The sequence below is a fragment of the Rhinolophus sinicus genome, chromosome 14 (assembly GCF_057876585.1).
Source record: "Rhinolophus sinicus isolate RSI-liver-muscle chromosome 14, RSI-T2T, whole genome shotgun sequence".
Taxonomy (NCBI): domain Eukaryota; kingdom Metazoa; phylum Chordata; class Mammalia; order Chiroptera; family Rhinolophidae; genus Rhinolophus; species Rhinolophus sinicus.
The window spans coordinates 87,994,907-88,017,958 of NC_142514.1; the positions used below are offsets into that span (position 1 = coordinate 87,994,907).

The 23,052-nt window shown below is 41.7% G+C and overlaps 1 protein-coding gene across 3 annotated transcripts in view; it reads right to left on the bottom strand.

The window, feature by feature from the left end:
• Positions 1 to 19,384, bottom strand: part of DSP (desmoplakin) — a 41,239-nt gene extending 21,855 nt beyond the window's left edge. For all 3 annotated transcript variants that reach the window (XM_019745418.3, XM_074335259.2, XM_019745417.3), the window contains exons 1-4: positions 18,609 to 19,384; positions 6,654 to 6,756; positions 4,582 to 4,730; positions 3,625 to 3,799 (exon numbers count right to left, since the gene is read on the bottom strand). In XM_019745418.3, the coding sequence (XP_019600977.2) occupies positions 3,625 to 3,799; positions 4,582 to 4,730; positions 6,654 to 6,756; positions 18,609 to 18,808 (627 nt within the window). In that variant the 5' untranslated portion in view covers positions 18,809 to 19,384. The remainder of the gene's footprint in view (positions 1 to 3,624; positions 3,800 to 4,581; positions 4,731 to 6,653; positions 6,757 to 18,608) is intronic.
• Between the last annotated feature and the right edge of the window lie 3,668 nt (positions 19,385 to 23,052).

The window sequence follows — 23,052 nt, forward strand, 5'->3', positions numbered from 1 at the left end:
AGCATCAGGGGCCAGAGGGCCAAGGGACATACACAGCTTCCATTCCGGTAAAACTGGAAATGTGAATACTCACCACTGAACCCCCCCAAAAAAGTTTAAAGGCTTGGCATTTCCAAATATCTAATGGGGGTTGCCAAATACTTCCCTCAACTTGTTTGACCTCAGCTCAAGATGGGCTGAGGAGAGAGGATGCAGAAAAAGAGATCCTTGAAACCTAGATCATGTCCTCTGAAGAAAAGAAAAATCTACGTGTACACATGCAAGAGGTGTGTGTGTGCATGCGCATAGTATGTGTGTCTGTCTCTGTACTATATCCAACATGTTGTATGTTATAAAATACTGATAGAAGTTTCTATAGTCAGTCATTTTAAAATGTGCATCAAAAACAGTTCATTAAGCTCAATTACATCCTACTTCCCAAGCTAAATAACTAATCTAAAAGTATTTTTTGTTGTTTTTCTCTAAATTGTTTAGATTAATGTATCTTTAAAGTGAGCATTTACTATTACCTTTCAGGAAGCAGAATTCCCTCCCTATGGCTCATTTCAAAGAGAAGTTACTATGTATACACAATGCCTGAATTTCAATGAATGCTGGCAACACCAAGATCATGGATTTATATTAGCTTTTTAAACACTAAATCTAACTTTCTATTTTGAGTCTCCACTCCTTCAAATTTAAGAATGCCACATAATAAGAATCAAACACATTATGCCACGAATTTCGTACTGTGTCGTCTGTTATCTCGTCTTTCTTTTGCCTGAGCTCATGTAAATTTCCAAATCACCTGTGTCATCTCTTAGACATGCCAAAGTCAAACATTCCAGTCTGCTATTGCAGCAAGAACATAACACACATTGTTCTAAGCCACATCCATGTTCCAATATACTTGGCAAGCTTTCAGAAAGGGAAGCCATTTCAGAGTCAGACAACTGAAATTTACCCAGGACTCTGACCCTTTTCTCCCACAGCTCATTTTGGCTTCCACAGAAACAGGTGCGTGCCCTGGGAAGTCAATGAGATGACCAGGCTCCGGCTCATGCCCCTCATTACTAGCCAGGTGTATAGTATCTGACTGATCCATCAGCAGAAACACAAATCAGGGCAACAACACAAAACCCTGGCATCAGAGATGTGTGACTGCCCACTGATTATACTGCTGGGGACAGCACTCCCTTATCAGCTGGGGCCCTGCAGCTCAGTCTCCTGGGAGTGAGAGCAAGAATGCAAGCTATGCTTAGGGGAAAAAGGGGTAAGACAAAAGGGGCCTGAGAGAATCCCAGAGACAACCAGCAGTAAGTGATAAAACTGCACAGTTCTTTTGAAACCATAGGGGATACCTATTCCAAAAAGCATCATTCATCAGCTGCATCTGTTAGAAAATGCTCCCACCACCACAAAGGAAAACTGAGTCCGTATAGTAATGCCATTTTCCAAAATTTAAAAATGTTGAGCCCTTGCTACAAAGAAATTCTTACAAAGCTACACTCAGCATGAACACAGAAAGTGACAAATTCTAAGCTGATGTTTTACATAACTGTCATACTAAAAAGAAATTAGGGATATGACGTCTCATAATTTGGTTCAAAGGTTGTTTCACCTAACATTGCTGACCCTTAACATGTAGTTCAAGCCCCACCACACCTTCCTTGGACCTCTCCATTCCACAGGAACTGGAGTGCCACCCCTCCCCCACTCCTACCTGAGCAGGATTTTATTACAGCTCAAACACAGCATTTAATCCCACTCTGCTCTGGAGAGAAATTTGGCATTTGGGTGTACGTATCTTGTTTTCTTCCATAATATTCATTTTCAGGGCCCTGGAACATAATTTTTGAACCCTCATTTTTTGGTCATGGTGCCAATACATATAAATGCTCAAGAAATGTGTGTTCAGAGATTAGAAGGGAATTTTGCAATGTATACAAATGTCAAATCACCATGTTGTACACCTGAAACTGATATGACATTCTATGTCAATTGTACCTCAATTTTTAAAAGATTAGAAGGGAATTTGAAAACAGCAAATAAGTTTTTGCATTTAGGTTTCTGGGATTATAACTGTGGGGACAGAGCCCTAGAGAGCAGTTTCCTGGCTCTCAACCTCACACGGAAAGGTGCTGGGTCGGGTAGTAGATGGCCATCAGCTGTAACTAGTTGGCCATCAGCTGTAACCAACTGGCCATTAGCCACTAATACAACTGCTGTGGCTATGCTAGGAGGTTGGTTGGTTGGCAGAGAAGCGAGCGGCGTATTGCAGCTAGCAAGTGAGGTTAGCAAGCGTGAATGGTGGATTGCGGATTGTGTGGATCCTACTTCCTGTGTCTTGCCCAGCCGCCAGCGAGACTGGGCTGCAGGAAGACCCCCTGTTGGGGTACTGGCGGATGTTTGTTTTGTGTCTCGACCAGCCACCATCGAGAATATAGTGGTATGACTCCCCTATCTATGGCTCTGTTGTTGTTCCTTTTTGGCCTCACCATGTCCTGTGTTCTTGTGCGTGGAGCAGGACCAGAGACCCCGCATGACAATAACTTACATTGATCCTGTATAAGCCCTAATTTCTGTAATATTATCTAGTCCTTATAATAAGTGGTTTAAAAAGTTAACTGAAGGGATCAATGTTTAGTCCCATAAGCCTCACCACTTAGCAAAGTACGCATACAGAACTTTTTTAGTGGTCAAGAAATTTTACAGCCACTCCTAAATTGGTCCAGAACAAGTAATAACAAAACCAGTATTTCTTACAACCACAACCACATTGCACAACAAACGATCTCTCCACAACTTATCATGCTAACATATCCACCTTCTCAAGAGGAAAATGGTTCATTAGTATCAGGTTTTCATTATAAAATTCCCATCTCCATGATTATGGCATATTTCTACTGCCACCTGTTCATTACAGCACATAATTACTACATAAAACAACAAAACAGTAATTAGCATTGAAAAATACTTTGTAGAAACTCCGGTTCTAGCGAAAGCCTCAGTACATACTCCGGTTGCCATTACTTTACTTCACTCCCACACCAGTGACATAATGATTGCACAACAAGACAGCTGACACTTCAGAAATATAAGGTAAGCAACTAATGAGCCCAAACCAGAATATCCAGTTTTACTGTTTCTAGCTCCTCCAAATTTGTTAACATTTTGAGCCTCCACAACGTGTTTTTTCTTTTTTTAAGCACCTATCAGTAACAGGTGAGGTCAGTTACCACTCAGAACAACAATGGAGGAGTTTTTTAGCACATAAACTCCCACAACAGATTTTCCATTTGTGCACAGTAAGAGGTAAAAAGCCAAAACCTAATTACATTACACCTGTTAAATATTACCTGAGTGATAAAGTATGACTACTAAGCAATGAGGCTGATTCTGTAAGCCACACAAGCAGGGGAGAAAAACTGTCAAGTTTCATTCATTTCAAAACAGAAGCCCACTTTCAAATTACATATGAGAAAAATTCCAAAATCAGCATGTTTTTTGCTGCCAGCTGAGGTCCAGAACACTTTTTATGGCCTGACCACTGAGGCTGGCCCTGCCCCATTCCACACCTCTGGCCTACACAGACTTGGAAGGTTTGAGAACCAGCCCTCATCCCTCTGAAAGCCGCTCACTTACCCTCTGCTGCCTCATCCACCCCAGACATTCACTGGTGAGGCGCTTGGTGAATTCATCCCAGCCAGAGCCACTCTGACAGGTGTACCCTCCACCACCCTTGGAGCTTGCCCTTCGGACTCGAGGGACACTGATGGCTTTATACAGGGCTCGCATTTGCTCCTGGAGCTGAAGCAGTCTGAAAGGGAAGGAAAACCATTATACCATGGCAGGAAAACAGCCTATGAAAACATGTGCTGGGCAGATGTCCCCTTTTCTGAGTCTCCTTTGTCTCAGTAGAGAGGTCACAAATGCTTTCTTTGAAGATTTTTCTTTACCACATGATCTGAATCTTGATCACACACAAAAACTTAAATATTATGATGTTTCAGTCTTTGAGCATCATATTATTTAAGTTTTTGTATGTGAAAAATTTACAAGTGTCATTGGCTTTGTCTAACCTGGGAGCAGCTTTCACTTTCTCATGAGTTTCAGTCACCCTAGGAATTTTGAGATCAAAATTCCGGGTACCTTGAGAGCAAAATCAGACTACACACCTCTGCTTTACACTGCATTTTCAACTCTAAGAGTCATTTTTTTTTTTTTTTTCCATTAAACCTGAGCTTGACTTGACATTAGACTCTTAAATGTCAAATGCTGTGCCAAAGGCCTTTGCTATTCCTCTCAAGGGAGGTACAGTTAACAACTCATAACAAACTCAGCTCTTCAAAATAAGCACACTCTTTTGAGCATGTCTGTTCAGTTCTTCCTACAGCAGCTTTGTGATTCCACAAAAGATGAAGTCAAGTTTTAGTCAATTTGTATTAGAGATACAGAAAGCTGTGGAATACCAAGTAAGCGAGACTTTCCCTGGGAATATCTGCCTCCTCCAAGGGAAGACTTGAGTCGTGGGACTGAGTGTAACCAGGTGTACGACATTCTTCATGAGGCCTGCCTGCATTCGTGCTCCCTGGGCAATACCTTTTCTGATAAGCATCGCAGGGCTGGCCCATCTGTCGCATCTCTCTGATCAAGCTATCAGTAATTTCCATCTGGTCATTGGCCTGAGCAAAATACTCGTCCAGTTCTCTGCTCCGAACTATCTGCATCCCATCTCCATATTTCAGTTCCTAAAAGAAAGAATTCACATGAAGGAAACACAGAATACTGTACTGGGGGAAAAAGCTTCATGTGTGTCAATGGAAGCAAAAGCTTCCACTGTAAACTTACATATTACACTCTTCCATTTTGCAAAAATATTGCTAACTGAAAATTATCTTATTAATTTGAGAAAGGGGGCAAATCTAGGGAGATCCATGAACCAAAATTTGTGGACTATATTTTAAATTTTCACCAGGCTTTTAAAAGCATTTTTACAGAATGCTGATCTTTCCCTTTCTTTACTATTAAATGCCTATCTTTCATGTTTACACAGAACTTTCATCTAATGGGAATTCCATTAAGGTAAGAACGCTGTACAGTTATGCTGGATAAGGTCTTTTACACACAAACTGAGCTTTTCCTGAATCTTATGAGAAAAGGACTTTTCAGTTCTTCAACAAAAAGCTGTCTAATTCATTGTATTGGACCAAATGATTTCCTGTTTTTGATGATACACTACAGTTACGTGAGATGTCACTTTTGGAGTAAGCTGGGTCATGAGTACGCAAGGCTGCTCTGTACTGTTTTTATAACTGCTTGTGAGTCTACAATTATTTCAAAATAAAGTTGTTTTTCTTTTTAAAAAAAAGAAAAGAAAGCTTCCTCTGTTTACATACAAAAGGCTGCTGCTTCAGTGCCATATATGAGCTTTCTCTAGAATTTTACAATTGCTTTCATTCGGCTTGGGCCAAGTGAGCCTGACATGACTGCACCGCAACGAGCAGAAGTGAAAATAAACTGAGAACATGACTCCATGTACATTTGTGGAGCAACGTGTAGAACGGGTCCACAGCCACTGCCCACTGCCCGGGACTGGTGTGCCTGTGCTCAGTGGAAGGTCCCCAGTGCCCCTGTTCTGCTTTCCGTAAAGGGATCCCAGGCCTGCGATGAACACAGAGGAGGGCGTTTCACGTCAGACTTGAAACAACCACAACTACAACCAAGCTGGTCTGCCGAGCCCCCAAATCTTCTTCCATGGATTATAGTGAAGTTATGTTTTAAGCTGGATGAAGTAAACCAGAACTAGAACCCACACAACATCTAAAATTAAGAAATTAGAATATGAACATATTCTCCAAACAGAACACATAAATTCTCTTGATTAAAATCCCTCTTTCTATATAACAGGGGGACTTTGTGATGCGCCAGATTCCAGATTTAACCCCTGCATTAAGTCAGCATCAAGGACAGAAGCACTCAAGTCCCTTGCTGAAGAGATACAATCGGCGAAGGGATAAAAAAGGTAGCCATGGCCCCACCAGTCTCGAGTCTGCTTTTAGCAAACTCAGAGCAAATGTGAACATGCTACAGTGTTTTCAAATAAAAATCTTCCACCGAAAATATCATGGAACCGATGATTTCTAAATCGGTTTCAATGAGATCCTAATCTATCTCATTCATATCAAGAAAGTTTCCTCAACTTTCAATTGCTTATTTTTCTGTATCTTTTGTTTCTCAAATATGTTCTCCCAATATGGTATTTTTTTCCTAAAAAAAAAAAAAAAGAAACTTATTGAATGAGTGGCGTACATTACAATCCAGTGACATAAACATGTCAGGTAACATTTCTAGGGACAGAAAGTATTACAAAATTAATGACAACAGCTTGTTACAATTCCAAAAGGGTGGCAATCTACAGTATAAACATTTGTTGGAAAAAAAACAAAAAACACTGTGTGAAAACTGGTTCCCATTGTTAAACCAACATTGCAAGTAGGTTAAGAAGATACACATTCCTCTCCAGTCTGTTTTGAAAAAGATAACCTCCAAACACTAAGAGGGCAATGAAGGAAGGCAGTGACTAAGGACGCACAGGTGAGGGCGATGAGAGTCTAAGCAAACCCGGAACAAAATTGGTGTGGCTGATACCTGAGGAGAACAAGAGGGCTTACCGGCTGCACAATCAGCTCTGCCCGCATCAAACAATCGGAGCAGTTCTGCAGAAGTTCCTGGATGGTGTTCTGGTTCTGGTGTCTGGACACTGTTCCGGTTTGACTGATGAGGCAAACACAAAGAAAGCAGACGTGTGACTTTCTTTTTTCAATTCTGAAATAATTTCAAACTTCCAGAAAAGTTGCCAAAATGAGACAAACCGTCCTATAGACGCTTTGCCCACATTCCCCAATCGTTAACATTTGCCGAGTTTCCTTTATCCCCCTCTGTGTGTGTATGTGTGTTTACATACGTTATATATGCATTTTTTCTGAACTATTTGGAAATAATCATGCCCCTTTACCGCAAAATATTTCAGCATATAGTTCCTAAAAATAAAGACATGCAATTATATAATCACAGTAGAATTCTAAAAATCAGGACATTTAAAATGAATAGAATACTATTTTCCACTCTGCAAAGTGGAATTTTTCAAATTTTACTAATTAGCGCAATAATGACCTTCACAGCGAGTTTTCTTTCCAGGTCCAAGATCCAATCCAGAAATACTCTTTTGAGTTGTAAAAACATGTTTCTAGTAGCTTATCTATCACCCTTCCTGCTTCATCCCACCAGGGTCCATAATGCCCAGCCCTCAACACCCCAAGTCCTTGGGGGATCAAATGGGGAGCATTAAGGTGTACTGGCAAGTCTGGCTGAAGAAACAATCGGAGGCAAGAGAAAACCTTATTCAACAAAAATATTCTCTGCAATCACAGTAAAACACAATAATGGTAAAGAAATAATAGTGTGGGGCAGCCGGATGTAGCCTGCGCTCTGAACAACAGGGTTGCCGGTTCGATTCCCACATGGGCCAGTGAGCTGTGTGCCCTCCACAATTAGATTGAAGACAATGAGCTACCACTGAGCTTCCAGAGGGGCAGCAGGATGGCTCAGTTGGTTAGAGCGTGGGCTGTCAACAACAAGGTTGCCAGTTCAATTCCCGCATGGGATGGTGGGCTGTGCCTCCTACAACTAAAGATTGAAAACGGCAACTGGACTTGGAGCTAAGCTGCGCCCTCCACAACTAGGTTGAAAGAGAAAGACTTGAAGCTGATGAGCCCTGGAGAAACACTGTTCCCCAATATTCCCCAATAAAATTTATTTAAAAAAAAGAAAAGAAAGAAAGAAAAGAGATAGAGAGAGAGAGAGAGAGAGAGAGAGAGAGAGAGAGAGAGAGAGAAAGAAAGAGAGGTATGAAGAAAGTGATAGGAAAATGTGTACATCTTGAATGCAAAACAAGCCACTTTTCCTTTCAAGATGGTCCTAGAATATTTTTCTCCACAATGATGCTCAGCCACATGTCCATTTCAAATGAAGCACTTTTATGGAGGACACATGGCAGAAACCTTAAAACAACAGCAGTGTTTAAGAATAAAGTTAAAGATATTCCATATTTTAAAGAGACTACAGGAATTTAACTTGCTCCAGATATAAGAGCAAAGTATAATAAAAGTCTTACTTTTTATTTTACCAAGCGATTAAGAGCGATTTAAAGCATATTTTTAAAAAAATAAATAAAGCATATTAAATTATTGCTTAATGTCCTGGAAAAGGCCTCACGAATGTGCTACAAGAAGCCTGAGTTCTTCACAGGACCTCAGAGCCGTCCAGTCCTTGGGGGGATGGGGGGGCCTGCAGATAAAACTTTCTCTTATATGTATATATGTCTATGTGGGGGATGGTTGTGTTTGTACATGTTTTAAAGAATTTCACTGGGGTTTGTGTGTGTGTGTGTGTGTGTGTGTGTGTGTGTGTGTGTGTTTTGAAAAAAAAAGTTTGAAAAACACAGGCTGTACACAGATGGAGTAAAGGCATAAGAATGTGGGAACCTGCTCCCACTGTGCCTGATTCTGCGTCATTTCACTCGGGGAGGACACTGACTTTCTCTCTCTGCCACCTATTTACAGTCCCTCCTTGCAAGCAAGGCTCCCCAACAAGCCAGCACTAGCTGAACCTATGTGGGTGAGGAACCAAGCTTTCCCTGGGAACCACTCCCAGATGATGACATGCCTCCCCCAGGCAGGCCTGGGCAACAGGCCCGCCTGAACTGCCCACCTATCAAAACCAGGACACCCCACACCCCATGAATGCAGTCTCTTTCTTCCACTGGAACTATACAGGAAACCTGGCACAACCCCGAAGTGCTGAGATATAAACAGGACTACATTTGTTGTCCAAACTTGTACAAAATTCCACTTGACTTAGAATCAGAACACTTTCCAAAATGTACCTATTATAAAATAGAGGAAAGAAATTCAAGAGACAAAGGAAAAAATTCAGAAATACCTCATTTAGAACCCTAGGATGGAGAAAGAATTAGGAAGGTCCTGTGTAATTTATTTGTTTTCTTTTATTGAAGGGGGATGAGAGTACCTTTCTTCTGAAACATTTAGTAATTCTGTTGAGCAGTGTGGTTCAGAGAGTAATTCCTGTGAAGAAAGCCAGTCCCTAGGACATATGAAAATGTTATCTCTTAGCACAATGGAAAGTCAGAGTTTCTTAAATTACTTATAACGTGTGCTACTGTAAAAAACCCACAAACTGAGCTATTGGACAAAGGCAGAGAGGGGCAATTGGGTGAGTGGTATATGAGAGCTCTCCAGTATCTTTGCAACTTTTCTATAAATGCAAACTATTCCAAAATAAAAATGTATTTTAAAACTATTCCAAAATAAAAATGTATTTTAAAAAACAACAAAACAGGAAGGCCAAACTCAGTTGTGAATGAATGTACCAAAATGAACATACAAGTCTTTTTCAAGTGAGTTTATGACGAAAGTCATTTGACAACAAAACATAAAACTCACCAGCTTCTTTTAACCCAACTACTGAAGTAGTTAGTTGCAGGACACTTAGAAATTAACTATATCCAGGAAAAAGAAAGGTGAGGCCATTAAATGTTGCCTTAAAATCGTGGACTTTCAACATTATTTTGGTTTCTCTCTACTTCTAGAGACAGCAGCTGATATCTCTATAAAAATAAGTCATCGTATCTGCTTCCCCTCACCCACATACATCTGAAGTTGAAAAAACAAACAAAAAGAAACAGGGGGCTTCATATGCTAAAAAGAATCATTCATGCTTTCCTACAGGACTCGCATGTTCACCACACATGCCCTTGACATCCACTAAAGCCCTATGTGTTTCGCTTGACATTTTAGTAAAACAATTAATAAATATGGGAAAGAGGAATGCAGAAAAATCTAATTTCTAAAGTGTTAGAACAATGTAATGAAGAATCTTTGGTATTACTACTTGTCTATGGAAAGTATGATCTGATTAACCAAATTTCATCTTGTCCATAACTTTTCAAGACTGTATCTAGTCCCTAAGTGAGATCTACCTCTCCTGTTTTTCTTTCATCTGTAAGAATCTCACTTCAGTCTGAAGTGTGGCTAAGGACATCATTTGGGACCAGACCTCAGTGAGAAAGGGAAGCTTTTGAATAGCCCAGTCCATCAAAGAGAGATGGAAGAAGGCAGACTCAGGCCCCGGAGATTTAACACTGAGGCAGAGAATCCACCTTCACCTTTCAGGTTGCTGCCTTAGCCCAGTGAAGAATCCACACACAGACAGCTGGCAATACTCAAATCAAGGAGGACAGGGAGGTGGAAAGAATTTGGACCCATTGGGTCAGTCCAGCATCAGACACTCCACACTGTGAAACTGGATTCTTCAGCATGAGAGCCAGGAGAGCTTGCTTCAGGGAACACACACATTTTTTTAAAGTTGTGTGTCACTCAAAACTTTTTAGGTCAAATCCTATTTTTTATTGACCACATAATTTTATATCTTTTTTTTAATCCCAGAAAATTTCTAGACCTCAGTTTCCCATCTGTTGGGCTCTAGATGGTAACTAAGATTTCTCTAGCTCACTCTTTCTGTAATTCTCTTTTATGAAACCACCAAACTCACTCCTCCAATGGAAAATAATACATAGGTCTGTTACATCTAATGGTAATCAAGTTTCTTCTTCAATTGATATAGTGCACTTTGGGAAAATGCAAAATTCTACCATATATGAAAAAATAATTTTTAAATAAATTGACTTATTTAACAAATATACAAGGATTTTTAAAATACCTATCATCAAAGAATTTTCAATACTGGTACATGTAGATGTTAGGGGTGCAGAGATTTAAAACCATGTTAGAAATTGAACTAACAAGCTCAAAGTTCAATTTTTAAATTCCATTTCAAGATGAAAGATGTCATGTTAAAAAAAACAAAAAAACAAAAACGCATTTGGGTCAAACCAATCAAAAAAATATCGACTAAACTAAAATTAATAGCTGTCCTTGAAAAAACAACATTTGTTCTTAAGTGTTTAAATTTTCTGAAATTCTGTTTTATCTTCAAACTCACAAAGACAAATGATTCATACTACAAAGAACTGCCTGCATAAACATTTTTTTTTAAGTTCACTCTAAAACTTGTTCAAACAAGTATTGGTTCCAACAGTTTGCCTAAAGATCCCTTTATCAATGGCTAAAAGGAAAACATGTTCTGGATTTTAATCCAAGGATGGAGCACATGAACGTGTGAACAATATTACAGAGCTTTCTATGTTTTATCTTACTATCTTTAAATAATACTCTTTTCTTAAAAAAATGACTCCAAAATTAGCTGTCCTAAGGTATTAGTTTAACATGTGTTGCCAAGGGGGAAAAATTATTTTGAAGAAAGCCATGCAGTATTACGAGAAAAAACTATTTTTTAATAATAATACTCTCCTTGTTTCATAAAATTTTATAATAATCTATTCTGTATATTAGACACTTGGCCCATGTCACCTAGCTGTATTTCTTTTGTCTATATGCTTTTTCTACTGGAGTCCTTCTTTCCTTCTTTCTTTCCCTTCCTCCATCTCTTTCTCTCTCTTTCCCCCTCCATGCCCCCTTCTCCCTCAGAAAAGCTCAATAAATATTTGTTGGAAGTATAATTATGTAATGCATTAATATTGATCTCAAGACCAATTTGCTTAGCTCTTTATAATTTTCACATGTACTATTTTGTTTGAGTTTCTTTAAAGACTCTTAAGTAAAAAGGAAAAAAAAACGTAACATTTGTAAAAAATATTTTTACTTCTTAATTTAAGGACAATACCCTACATTCAAGACTTACTAAACACTCTACCATCCTTCAGAAGTTACAGAGCAAATGCTGCCTCCTGTATTGAATTTTCCTGCGCACACTCTGCCCTCATTCCACACTAGTTATTTACGCACCTGTCTCCTCCACTCCTGGAGAGCAAAGTCCCACACCTTAGTCATCTTGGACTCCTACACGCACCTAACAACACAGAAGGTACTGGTGCATGTTTGTTTGGTTTAGCACAAGAGGAGTAAAAGTTAAATAAAAGGCTGGGATGAGAATATTACCACCCATCTCATTACCCTCATTTCCAAAGCTCAGTCAGACAGTGCATCTATCTCCCCCCACCCCTCCATCCTCACGCCAACAGTGGACAAAAAAGGTGTTTTTTTCCTATAAATTTTATAAAGAGGGCCTCCTCTGATCCTTCATTTTGTCCTCACCTAGGGGCTTTGGAAGCAGTACTCTAGTAAAAGTTCCACCTCCATTCCATGTTTATTATTCTCTCAGTTCCTGGTGGATTGGGGGACGGGGTAAACTGATCACATCATTAACTTCAAAAAGACTTTGAAGCCAGGCAAACTTGGAGTCCACTCCCTGCTCAGCCACTTCCGTGTGTGTGACACTGAGCAAGTGAGGTTCCCGCGCCTGGAGTTTCAGCATCTGCAACATGGAGGCACAACCCTCTCCTGGGGTTGGCGTGATGCTTAGTGGAGCCACTAATGCTGCAAAGCCCAGCAGAATCTAAGTCCCCAGGCAAGACAGCTCTTACATGGTGGCTGCTGCTCAGATTGCACTTTCTACTTTGTGATTTTTTTTTGCCTCAGTTCATAATTTTAAGCAAATTAGGGAGGTGGGATGAGAAGCAAAAAAAAAGAAAAAAAGGAAGAAGAAGAAATGGAGGATTAGGTATAAGGGTGAGACATTGCAGAGGTTCCTAAAATTACCTACAAGGCCTGAAAATAAGAGTTTGAGATAATTCAAAGAAAGTGATACATCAGTTTAACAGCATGAAGGAAACTTATCGAAGTGGTAAGAAAATTCAGAAACCGATGTATTCCTCTCCTTTATTAGGCGGGGATGACATATGAATATTAGAAATTCAACGTCAAAATAAGGGTTTCTATTTTGAATTACTTCTCTGTGTGAAAACTTACATTCATTCTGAAGCCTAAAAAAATCATTTACAAGTTATCTGATTATCCATCAACAAGCCAAGTCCTTTTTCATATTTTTCAGGTGCCAGATGAAGCAAGGGATGTTATGTGCGCGTGTCAAAATTTTTAATTCCAAACAAAAACTTAGACCTATTTGCTGTAGCCTCTTATTAACGTGTCATCATTTTCATGAAATAGATTTCACATTCATGATGCCTTTGAAGGTCCTGGACCCTTCCAGCCCAAGGTGTTGGTGGTAAAGTATAAGTTATGGGCCTGCACTTTACAGGACATTGCCACAGATGAGTGGCTCACTGAGTCTTGGGGTCTGTGGGCGGTGGCTTCAATATCAGAACCACGCCTGACCATTTTCCCATAAGTGCAAGAGGGAGAAAGAGAAAGACAAAGGGTGGGGCAGTGCTCCAAGTACCGGTGCCTCCAGACTAAAGAAGCACTCCTAGAACCTCCTCTTCTGGAAAGACTGGTTAGCAAAGAACTGAGTTAGCCTTCCCCAGTCACACCCAAGCCCTCCTTCACTCCACCCTAAGAAGTCAGCATTGAGGCATCAGGGGCATCAGCAGTTTTTCTTCTTTCCCAAGATATTTCAATCACCTGAACAACAATGAAATGATGCCTATATTTAGAGAAAAAATTAACTACTGTGGAAAGCTGTTTTGTAGATGTGACCAACTAGCTGGCTTAGTGCAGCAGCATCTTGTGTTTTTTCCCTAAGCAGATGGAAACTCTACAGGAATACGAATAAAAGAACACAATGGTCATGAAATAAATATTTCACAGAAATGGAACAGATTAAAAAGAAGTAACAGCTCACATTAGATAGAAGAGTTTACAAGTAGAAACCAAGATGAATTCTAATAACTTTTATTTGATCTTTTCTTGAGTCATTGTGGTACACTGAATTCAAATGTAGCTCAACCACTAACTAGCTGTGTGACCAAGGCCAAGTGTAACTACCTCAGTGTTCCCTTCTCTAAAGTGGGAAGTCTGTCCTGAGGCTTGAGATAAATACATAATATACCTGGCACATCATAGGTGTTTGCCAGGTGATGGTAACTATTTTAACCACCGATCTTTTTGTAAAATATGTAACTTACTCAACCTTAATAACCATGTAAATGTTATCTGCCTCATAGCAAGCTGAACTGAATCTTACTTTGCAATCGTTTCCTAGAAAAATGTTTAGGAAATCCATTCTATGAGTCACCCAACTCTTAGCCTGTTTTCTCAGACTCTCCCTCGCCTCTCACATCAAATTCTTATCTGAAGCAGCCACTCCACCTAGCAATAAATGTCTACTTTCCTGTCCCACTGCCTCCGACCTTGATCAGACGTTCATCACCTCCCTCTTTGCACTAGTATAATTGCTTCCTTAAGTTGCGTACGGATCACGAGAATCTTCATGAGGGATTTAAACCCCGCCATATACGCAACGTGTTAAGCCAACTCCCTCCTGCAGGCTCTCCCCACTTCATGCCACCCAGCACACTGCAGCCGCAGAAACAGTCCGAAAACTCACTTATGATCGTCTTATTTATTTCCCTGCTCTTTCAATGCAGGAGATTCACCAGCTTCAATGCAAGTCTGGAATGGTCGATCCAAACTCCCCACCATGGACTCAAGGTCTCTCAAGCCCTGGCTCCAACCTATCCTTCCTCCTTAGGTCTTACTGCTTCCCCACACAGAGTGAATGCTCAGAAGGGACACTGCTCTATAGGCCTTGAATTTGCTCCTGGTTTCCCAACTCTCAGGCTTTTCTCATGCTCTTCTCTCCCCCTGGCATGCTCTCTACCTACCCACCTTTACCAGATAAAATAAATACTCCAAAGCCTAATTCAACACCACTTCCTTTATGAAGTCTTACTAGTTAAAGTCTTACTACAGGTGTTATCTTGTCTCCTTTTGAAGCCTCTGAGTCATTTATACCCTTTCTGTCCATTATCCTTTCGTATTACAGTACTTGTGTACTTATTTTCCTTTAAAGAGCATACAATTCTTTCAAGAAGCCTTTGTATTTTCACCTTTGAAATTCCCAACACCTAACACACAGCAGATGCTCAGTAAACATTTGCTGAAAGAATAAATGAAATTGAGATATGCTTAATGTAAGTACAGGATTGTCCAGTCTGATACACAAGAACCCTCTCTAAAGGTAGAGGGTGACAGCAGGGCAGAGGGGAGGGACCTTAGGTTCTCCTGCCAACTCAGCCAGGAGTGGACTTAGGGACTTGGGGCAAGTCTTTATCTCCTTGTCTCTAAAGTGGGAAAGTGAGGTTATTTTGTACTCCTTAATATTGCCTCCCACTCCAAAATTCAGTACAAATGGACCTGTTTATTTCATGCCACGATATAGGCTTCTTTTAAAAGGTAATTTAAAACAAACTTAAAATGTATATCACATAGTAATCACATGCATTTTGGTTTTTAAATCATGAGTTCTAGAGAAAAAGTAATAGCATTAAAACCACATATTTCTGAAGCTTAATGGCTACATTCGCTTTTAATCCTCCTACAAAATCCACACTTGGATCAGTGAAAGATTTAACTGTGGGACTTGGTCACTTGGCCACCAAATTTCACTACAGATTTGTAATTTCTTTGAACTACAGGAATAAAACTAGAATAATTCTGCCTTAATTAAAAATAATATAACATCCTATACAAGAAAAGCCCAAAGTTTATACTTTCAAATATATACCTAGTATGTTATCAAGCACGTAACATTTACAAACTTTAAAATATTAAGTAGAGCACAAGAAGAAATTAAATAAAGTAGATGCAGATTCCATCCAACCTAAAATAAAGATGACACAAAAGCCAGGTCAGGGAAGAAGGAAGAATTAGTAGAAGTTAATATAATACTGCCCTAAAAATTGACAAGCGATATTAATTAATGTAAAGGACAAACAGAAGATGTTTTAAAGTCACTTTAAAAGGTAAAATAAGAATTGAGCTCCCTACACATTCAAATTAGTTTATTAAAAAAAGGCTAAATACAAACACTGATTATTTCAAAATCACCATTCTAATTCAGCCAATAAAGTAGCAGTTTTTGAAATAAATGCTTTTAAATCCAACCAGTATTTTTCATGCTGGTTTTGTGCTTTAAAAACAAAACACCTTTACATATTTAGGAAAACATTTGGTCAGAAAAACACTTATTAAATTTTTAATCATCATTCATTTAGCAGAGGGCAGTCAGGTCAGAGGTGGCATCCTACTTCTACCAAGTGCATGCTGTGAACAAACAAATCCCTCTGCACAAAACCAAAAAGCCACCAGGAGAACAGGTATGGGTCTGTGTCCTGTCTCTCTTCCATCAGTCACCATTATTTTAAAATGCATAAGTCAGTATTTGCGGGCTATTCTGTATTGTGCTAATTCTTCAGTTCAAAAAGGGTCGGCAGCAGGTGGGCGGGCCAGGCTGGGACAGGCTGGGGTAATTCCATTACCTGATCCGGAAAGAACGACCTCATGCTGACTCAAGACCCCAGCCTGACGCCGCGCTGCCCGGGCAAATCAACATCAATGCACAGTAAAACACCTTTCTCCACGTTAAGTAATTTTTCATTTGAGTCTGTTTGCCCTTCTCAGCAAGATGTAAAACTTGACAGTTTATAAACAAACAGCTCTTAGGTTGGAAAAACCGAATACAAGAAATGATGCTATACTATGAGAAAACACCGAGACTCTCCAAAATTTTGTTTTAGGGACGAATCCTTTTAAACCACGTATCGTTATGTAGGTCATTAATTAATATATTGATTCATTACAAGTTTCTTCTACAAGAAGCCAAGGGAGTGAAATATTCAACTAACAGTAATGTTTATTGTCAATTTAAAAATAGAGACTCTAGGCTAACAGAAGCATATTTAAAAAACAAACAAACAAACAAAAAACCCTTGGCTCATAAAATGCTGAAAAAAAAGAGCTGCAGGAGAATCCTTGCAAACTCTGACTTGGATTTAAATGCGTGGGTATAAAATATGTGCTTTCCAAATACTGGAAGACTGGGAGGGAAAAGTAAAGTTTCAGATTTAAATGGCTGGCCAAGTTTTAAAACAGACTTAAAAACCAAAGTAAAACTGGAAAGTTTCTCCAGTTTTTTGCTTGGCACATTTTTCCTGGAAACCCCCAGGTGTATTTTGTTCAAAAAACAAAGAGCTCCAAGATTGAGGCAATTCTTTGCTAACTCACAACAAAATAAATTATTAAGATGCTCGGGGAAAATAAATCGCTAAGAAAACAGGTTGCAACTCGAGTAGTCCCGCCTTCAAAACTGCTGGCCCAACAAAACCCCCTGGAGTTTATCCCGGTTGCTCCTCCCCAGCCTGAAGCCACAAGGCAGCGTAAATTGGATTCTGGAACGCAGACGTCTTTTCCAAAAGCCCTCTATGGAAAACGCTGGCGGGGGGCGGGGGGGGGGGGCGGGGGGAAGGTTTGCAGGGGGAGGAGAGGGTGCGAGCTACAATATTCTCACGCCTCACATGGGCATCCCAAGCCGGGCACCAGTGACCCGGTAAATGCAGGTTCATTGTTTTCCTCCACCCACCCAAATGAACCCCTCCATCGGTTTCCTCGATGAAAATCTTCCCAGTGGGCCTCTCTGGGGCACCTTGGCCAGGGCCGGCCTCCAACGTCGCAGGCCCGCACCAGTGGGACGCGGCGCCCTCCGCTCCACAAGCCTCTGCCGACCTCGGCTGCTTAGAGGGCAATTTCCCTGCAAAGCGCTCCGCGACCAAGACCTTGAGGTCGTTCCTCCGGTGCCTTATAAAAATGAAACAGGGCGCAGGCACGGGGCCACAGGTGCGCTCGCCTGCGGGGGCTACCGCGCGGCGGACTGACGGGGACAGGTTTCTTCCCGCGGAGCTCCCACTTGGCGCCAGGTGACTGCCCCTGCCGGGAAACTTCGTTTGAATAGCAGGGGAGACCAAGGCGGGGGCCTTCTCGAGACGGGACCCCGCGCCTCCAGCACGCGCAACCTCTATCAAAAAGCCCCTGACTGGCCAAGCAGCCCAGATGCCGCTGCAGACATGGTCTCGGGGTGACCAGGTATTTGGGATGAGCCAGTAGACACAACGGAGCCCCGAGTCCGACCCTGGCCACTGGACAGGCTGGAGCCCCCGCTCCTCTGCTGTTTACTTTTGGTTACAGTCGGATAAGTTGGGTTTTATTGTCGCAGCCCCGCCTGCCTGACCTCCCCACCTGCCGGCCGGTAAAGGGGACACCACCCAGGCGGGCCGTGCAAGGGACAGTCCCGGAAGCAGCCGAGACCCCCGGCGCCCGGCCTGCCCGCCACGCCCTGCCTGGACCCCCGACCCCTCGCTGGGTGGCCCCCTGCCCCGGCTCGCGGGAAGGGACAAAGGCGAGACGTAGTCCCCGCTGGAACACACACCCACACCGCAGCGCAAAGGACGTCAGACCACCTGGGTCATGCCCCAGCGCGAACAGGAAATGCTATCATGACCTCGAGCAAAAAGACATTCCTCCTTCTGGACTAGGGTATCCCCGGGCGTCAGGGAAGGGCTGTCCCGCTTTCCCAACGGGCTGGGGCTGATTCTGCTAGGACAGTGTGGAGAGCCCGCAGCCCCGGCCCCGGAGCCCCGCGCACGCCGCGCGCTCCGGTGCCGCCCCAGTACCCACCAGTAGCCGTCCGAGTTCTGGTCATTGACCGTGTAGCGCCGGGAGTAGTACATCCTGCTGGTGCCTCCGCCGCCGCCGCCTCCGCCGCCGCCGCCGCCGCCGCCGCAAGTCACCTCGTAGCGCAGGTCGGGACCGGACTCAGAGCGGGTCATGCGGCCCAGCGTGTTGATCCGCGGGTGGGAGCCTCCGTTGCAGCTCATGTTGGCGGGCACTCAAAGAGCCACTCAGTACGGAGGCATAAGCGAGGACGCCCGGCTCGGAAAAGGCGGAGTGCTTCAAAGGAAAGGCCAAAACCCGGGAACTGGAGAGGGAAGTGCAGACGAGTCGCGAGGACGCTCCTCTCCACCGGGGCCGTCCAGGCCGCTGCGGGCGCGGCGCGGCGGGCGGAGATCGGGCGACGGCGACGGGCGGGGAGCCGGAGCGGGAGGAAGAGTTGTAGCTCGGAGGGCGGCGAGGGCACAGAGGACCTGGGTCGCGGCTGGGTGTTGGTGTTGGTCGGTAGGGCGCGAGTCTCCTCCCAGCTGGCAGCCGGCGCCGAGCCACACCTGGCCCGTTTCTTCCCAGGGAGGGGTGCGGCCGCCGCGCCTCCCCCGTCCTCCGCGAGTGTCACAGACGCGCTCCCGCCGCCCCTCCCCACCTGAGCCCGCCGGTCCGCGGCTCCGCCCTGCGCCTCCGAGGCCTGAGTAACACAAGGAGGGGAGGGGTCCCTGAGACCCGAACGCCCCGAGCGCGGGGACCGAGGGAAGGACGTACGATTGCACGGGCCGCCACACTCTGAGAACTGGCTGCAGTGGTGGGAAAGCGTGGCCCCTGCTTTTTAGGATTCTATGATCCCCAGGGCGGAAATAAGCTGAAAAGTAAGGGTCATTCAATTGGACAATTACTTCCTAAACAAAACTTTTGCTCATCCCTGGAAACGGTGCCAAGCTTTAACTAGAAACATAATTGAGAGAGTGCTTAGATGAGGTTTTGTTTGGGGACTTTATTTTCTTTGATTCCAGTAATCCAGAAAAATTGTCTCAGAAGCCAGATTTCCGACACGTAAAACTATTTTTACACTGAACCACCACTTTGTGGAGAAGTCTTCACCATAAATAATTAATTTCTTTGGCATGAAGATAAAAAAACTATGCCCCATTTTCCATGGGGTAACATGAAAATATAAACTGCAATTCTTTTTATTTTGCCTGTTTGTGGTCATTTTTAACTAGAAATTGCAAACTTCCAGACCCAGACCCAGTTTCCAAATTTTGTAAAAGAACGTTGGGAAAACTTGTCTCTTATGCCCCTGAGCACTTTCTCTTTAGACCCAGCCCTTTAGAAACTCAGCCTTCCTGGGACTTCAGCCTCTGAGAGCAGCAAAGAATCCTGGATAGAGATCATCCACTGGGTACAGACATTTAACCCTGAGCCAGAACATTCCAGCGACTTCTCCCAGGACCCCTCCCAGTTAGTAGCTGTGAACTACACCAGTCTCTATGATTCAGGTTTATTACAGATCCAGTCACACCATCCATAAAAAAGCTGTTTGTTTTTTGTTTTTTTTATAATTTGGTAAACTTAAATTACTCTTTAATAAACATTTAAAGATCTTTATAATAAATATCTGTCATCTTCCCAAACAATGCCAGTTAACTTTCTTAAACGGTGTATTTCTGAAGTGTTTATGAACTGAAAAGAACAAAAATGGGCCTATGTAATACAAAAATGTATTTTGCCATATAATGTGCACTATAATGTGCCGTATAATGTGCACTTTCTTGCGCAAATTTGTGAGGGAAAAATAAGGATGCGCATTATACCGCAGTAGTACTAATGCTGTATTTATGTAAATGTTTTTAATTCTTGTATTTATGCTTATGAGTTAACAGTGTAACTCTAGAAATCAATACTGATACCCATATGCAAAATGATAAGCTTAGAATGTGATCATTGGTTTTGTTTAACTTACCACGAGGAAGAGTTCTTGGCCTTCTATGATGCGTAAATATCGTGAATTTGTTACGGGTATACAACATTTCTTGAACTTTGTATCTGTTCTTGTGTTTTGTAATTATTTGTTACATAAAATTTCTTGTACCATAATATGTTAAAAAATAAATGCTAAAATTCCTTTATTATACAAAAACAAGTACCTAAGTGTAAACAAAAATTTGAATTAAAAAAATTAAAACAAAAGATTTTTTTTCCCCTGAAAAGTATGGGCCGAAAACATGAGTGCACATTATACGCAGGAACGCATTATACATGGCAAAATATGGTATATCATTTGCATGTTGTAAAGAGTGGAGAGACTTTTCTAAATGTTTCCATATTATAGCACCCCTAATTACACCCTTACTTTTTAGGCACAAATCTTAGTGTCCTCTTCTATTTCTTCGCAATTGACCACAGAGTTGACCAGCTTAAATCCAAGGAGCCAAACATGTGAAGAGATAAACGTTAACCACTGTTAGCACACCCAGTAATTCCCATCATTATCTCAATTTCCTCTCATTTTTAATAAAGGCAAATGTGATAAAGTGTTCAAATGATTACACAAACACTGGTGTATAGACACGAACAGTGTTTCTTCTGAAATTGAATCAATGGCTGCAAGTCAGCCCCAGCACAAATGGCTCAGGATATCTATTGTTTGGAAGGGAGAAAAGCCATTTGGGGGTGTCAGTGCATAATGTATAAAATTTGATTTAGGATGTTTTCCATCTATGCACATCATTTGTTCAGCAAATAGTTATAATCTACAAGACGGAAGGGCCAATGCTAGACTAAGGAAAATACAATGATGAATAAGGCACAGTCACTGTCCTTAAAAACGTTATAGTAAACCTTGAATTTTAAAAATTCAGAATTCCTTTATTCCAGTAACACGTATTAAGAAGATTATGCAATTGCATACTAGAATTCTTGAAAACAACACACATCTATGAACCTCCTCCCATTGATGACAAAAGAAAGCTCCACTCAACCCAGGGGTCCCTTTGGGAGCTCACATTGGGTAGTCACAGACCCAAACACCGCCCAGACTCAAGAGCTGTTCAATCTGTTTACAAAACAGGAAGAGATGAAAAGCACAGCCCACCAATTACACACCTCTGGCTGCCAGTGCCCCCTCGCCTACCTCTTTGCTCCCTGTACTCCTTCAGTTAACCAAATATGCCAGGTCTGGGGAGACGATGACTTTCATTTACTATCTTTGTCTAAGAATGATAAGGGAAGATAAGTGGATAAAATAAACAGAATGACATGATAGATGGAATCCAGACTACACACAGTTGGCTCCTGTCATGAAAGGGCCCACAGTAAAAGCTGCGGGTCAGATGCCATCGTTCTGATCTTAGTGCTACAATTTACTTGGGCAAGAGCTCAACTTCCTCATGTACAAAGTAGAAATAATAATAATTGCCCTGCCAACTTTCCAGATCTGCAATGAGGATCAAATGAGATAAAATATGTGAACATTCTTGAGAACTGTGGAACATTATATAAAGCTAATGTACCACCCAATTAAACCAAAAGCTCTTTGCTGGGTGTGAAATTTTGACCTTTTCCTGTTCCCATCTTATCGCTCATGTGAATCAGTAAAACTCCCTCTTGGAGACATTTAACATTCATTCATTGAAAAAGTAGTTATTAAACTTTGACTATGTTCCACACATCAGGCTCAGTGGGGGTCACATGCACGTGAATGAGGCACAGCTCCTGGCCCGTAGGATATCCAGTCTGCAATAGGAAAACAAATCATTCTAACACAATGTTAGGTATGCTATCATAAAGGTCTGTTTATAGAATCGTGGGAGCACACCAGAGGGTTTTAAAGTAGCTCATTTCTTACAACTAGGTTTTAAAAGTTCAGAATCTGAAGTCTGGCAGAGTCCTCACTAGCTGACTAAGGTCAGCTATTTTTTTCCCAGCCACTTGTAGATACCTCCCCTTGTACTGTTAGAGACAGATCACTGACATGTAACTTTCCCTCTGTCTGACCTTAGAAATGACCTTGTGGTTAGGAAACGGCATCAATAATACCCTGAACATTTTTTTTTTTTTGAAACTAAACAGAGCACCTTAACTTCAATGAGCTGAAGAGGGATCATTTACTTAAAATCCCATGGGAACGCTCTCATATCGCTTTGTTGGTAAATGATATCTTTTTGCCACAGGAAAGGTTTACAGCCCGTTAATTAAAAGAGCTGTTCTGCCTGCCAGGGGAGTTGTATTTTAATATATCAGAACTACAGAAGCTAGGATTGGAACTCTAATGTGAGATAAGGAGAATGCCTAATGGTTGAAATGATTATTGCTTAAAATGGCAGACAATTTAATTTTTAGTAATTATGTATAGCTTTACTCTTTCTTTCTTACTCTTCTAATTTATTTTTTGTATGAATAAATTATAATCCTCCACAAATAATGAAATATGGATTCTCAATATCACAAAATCAGA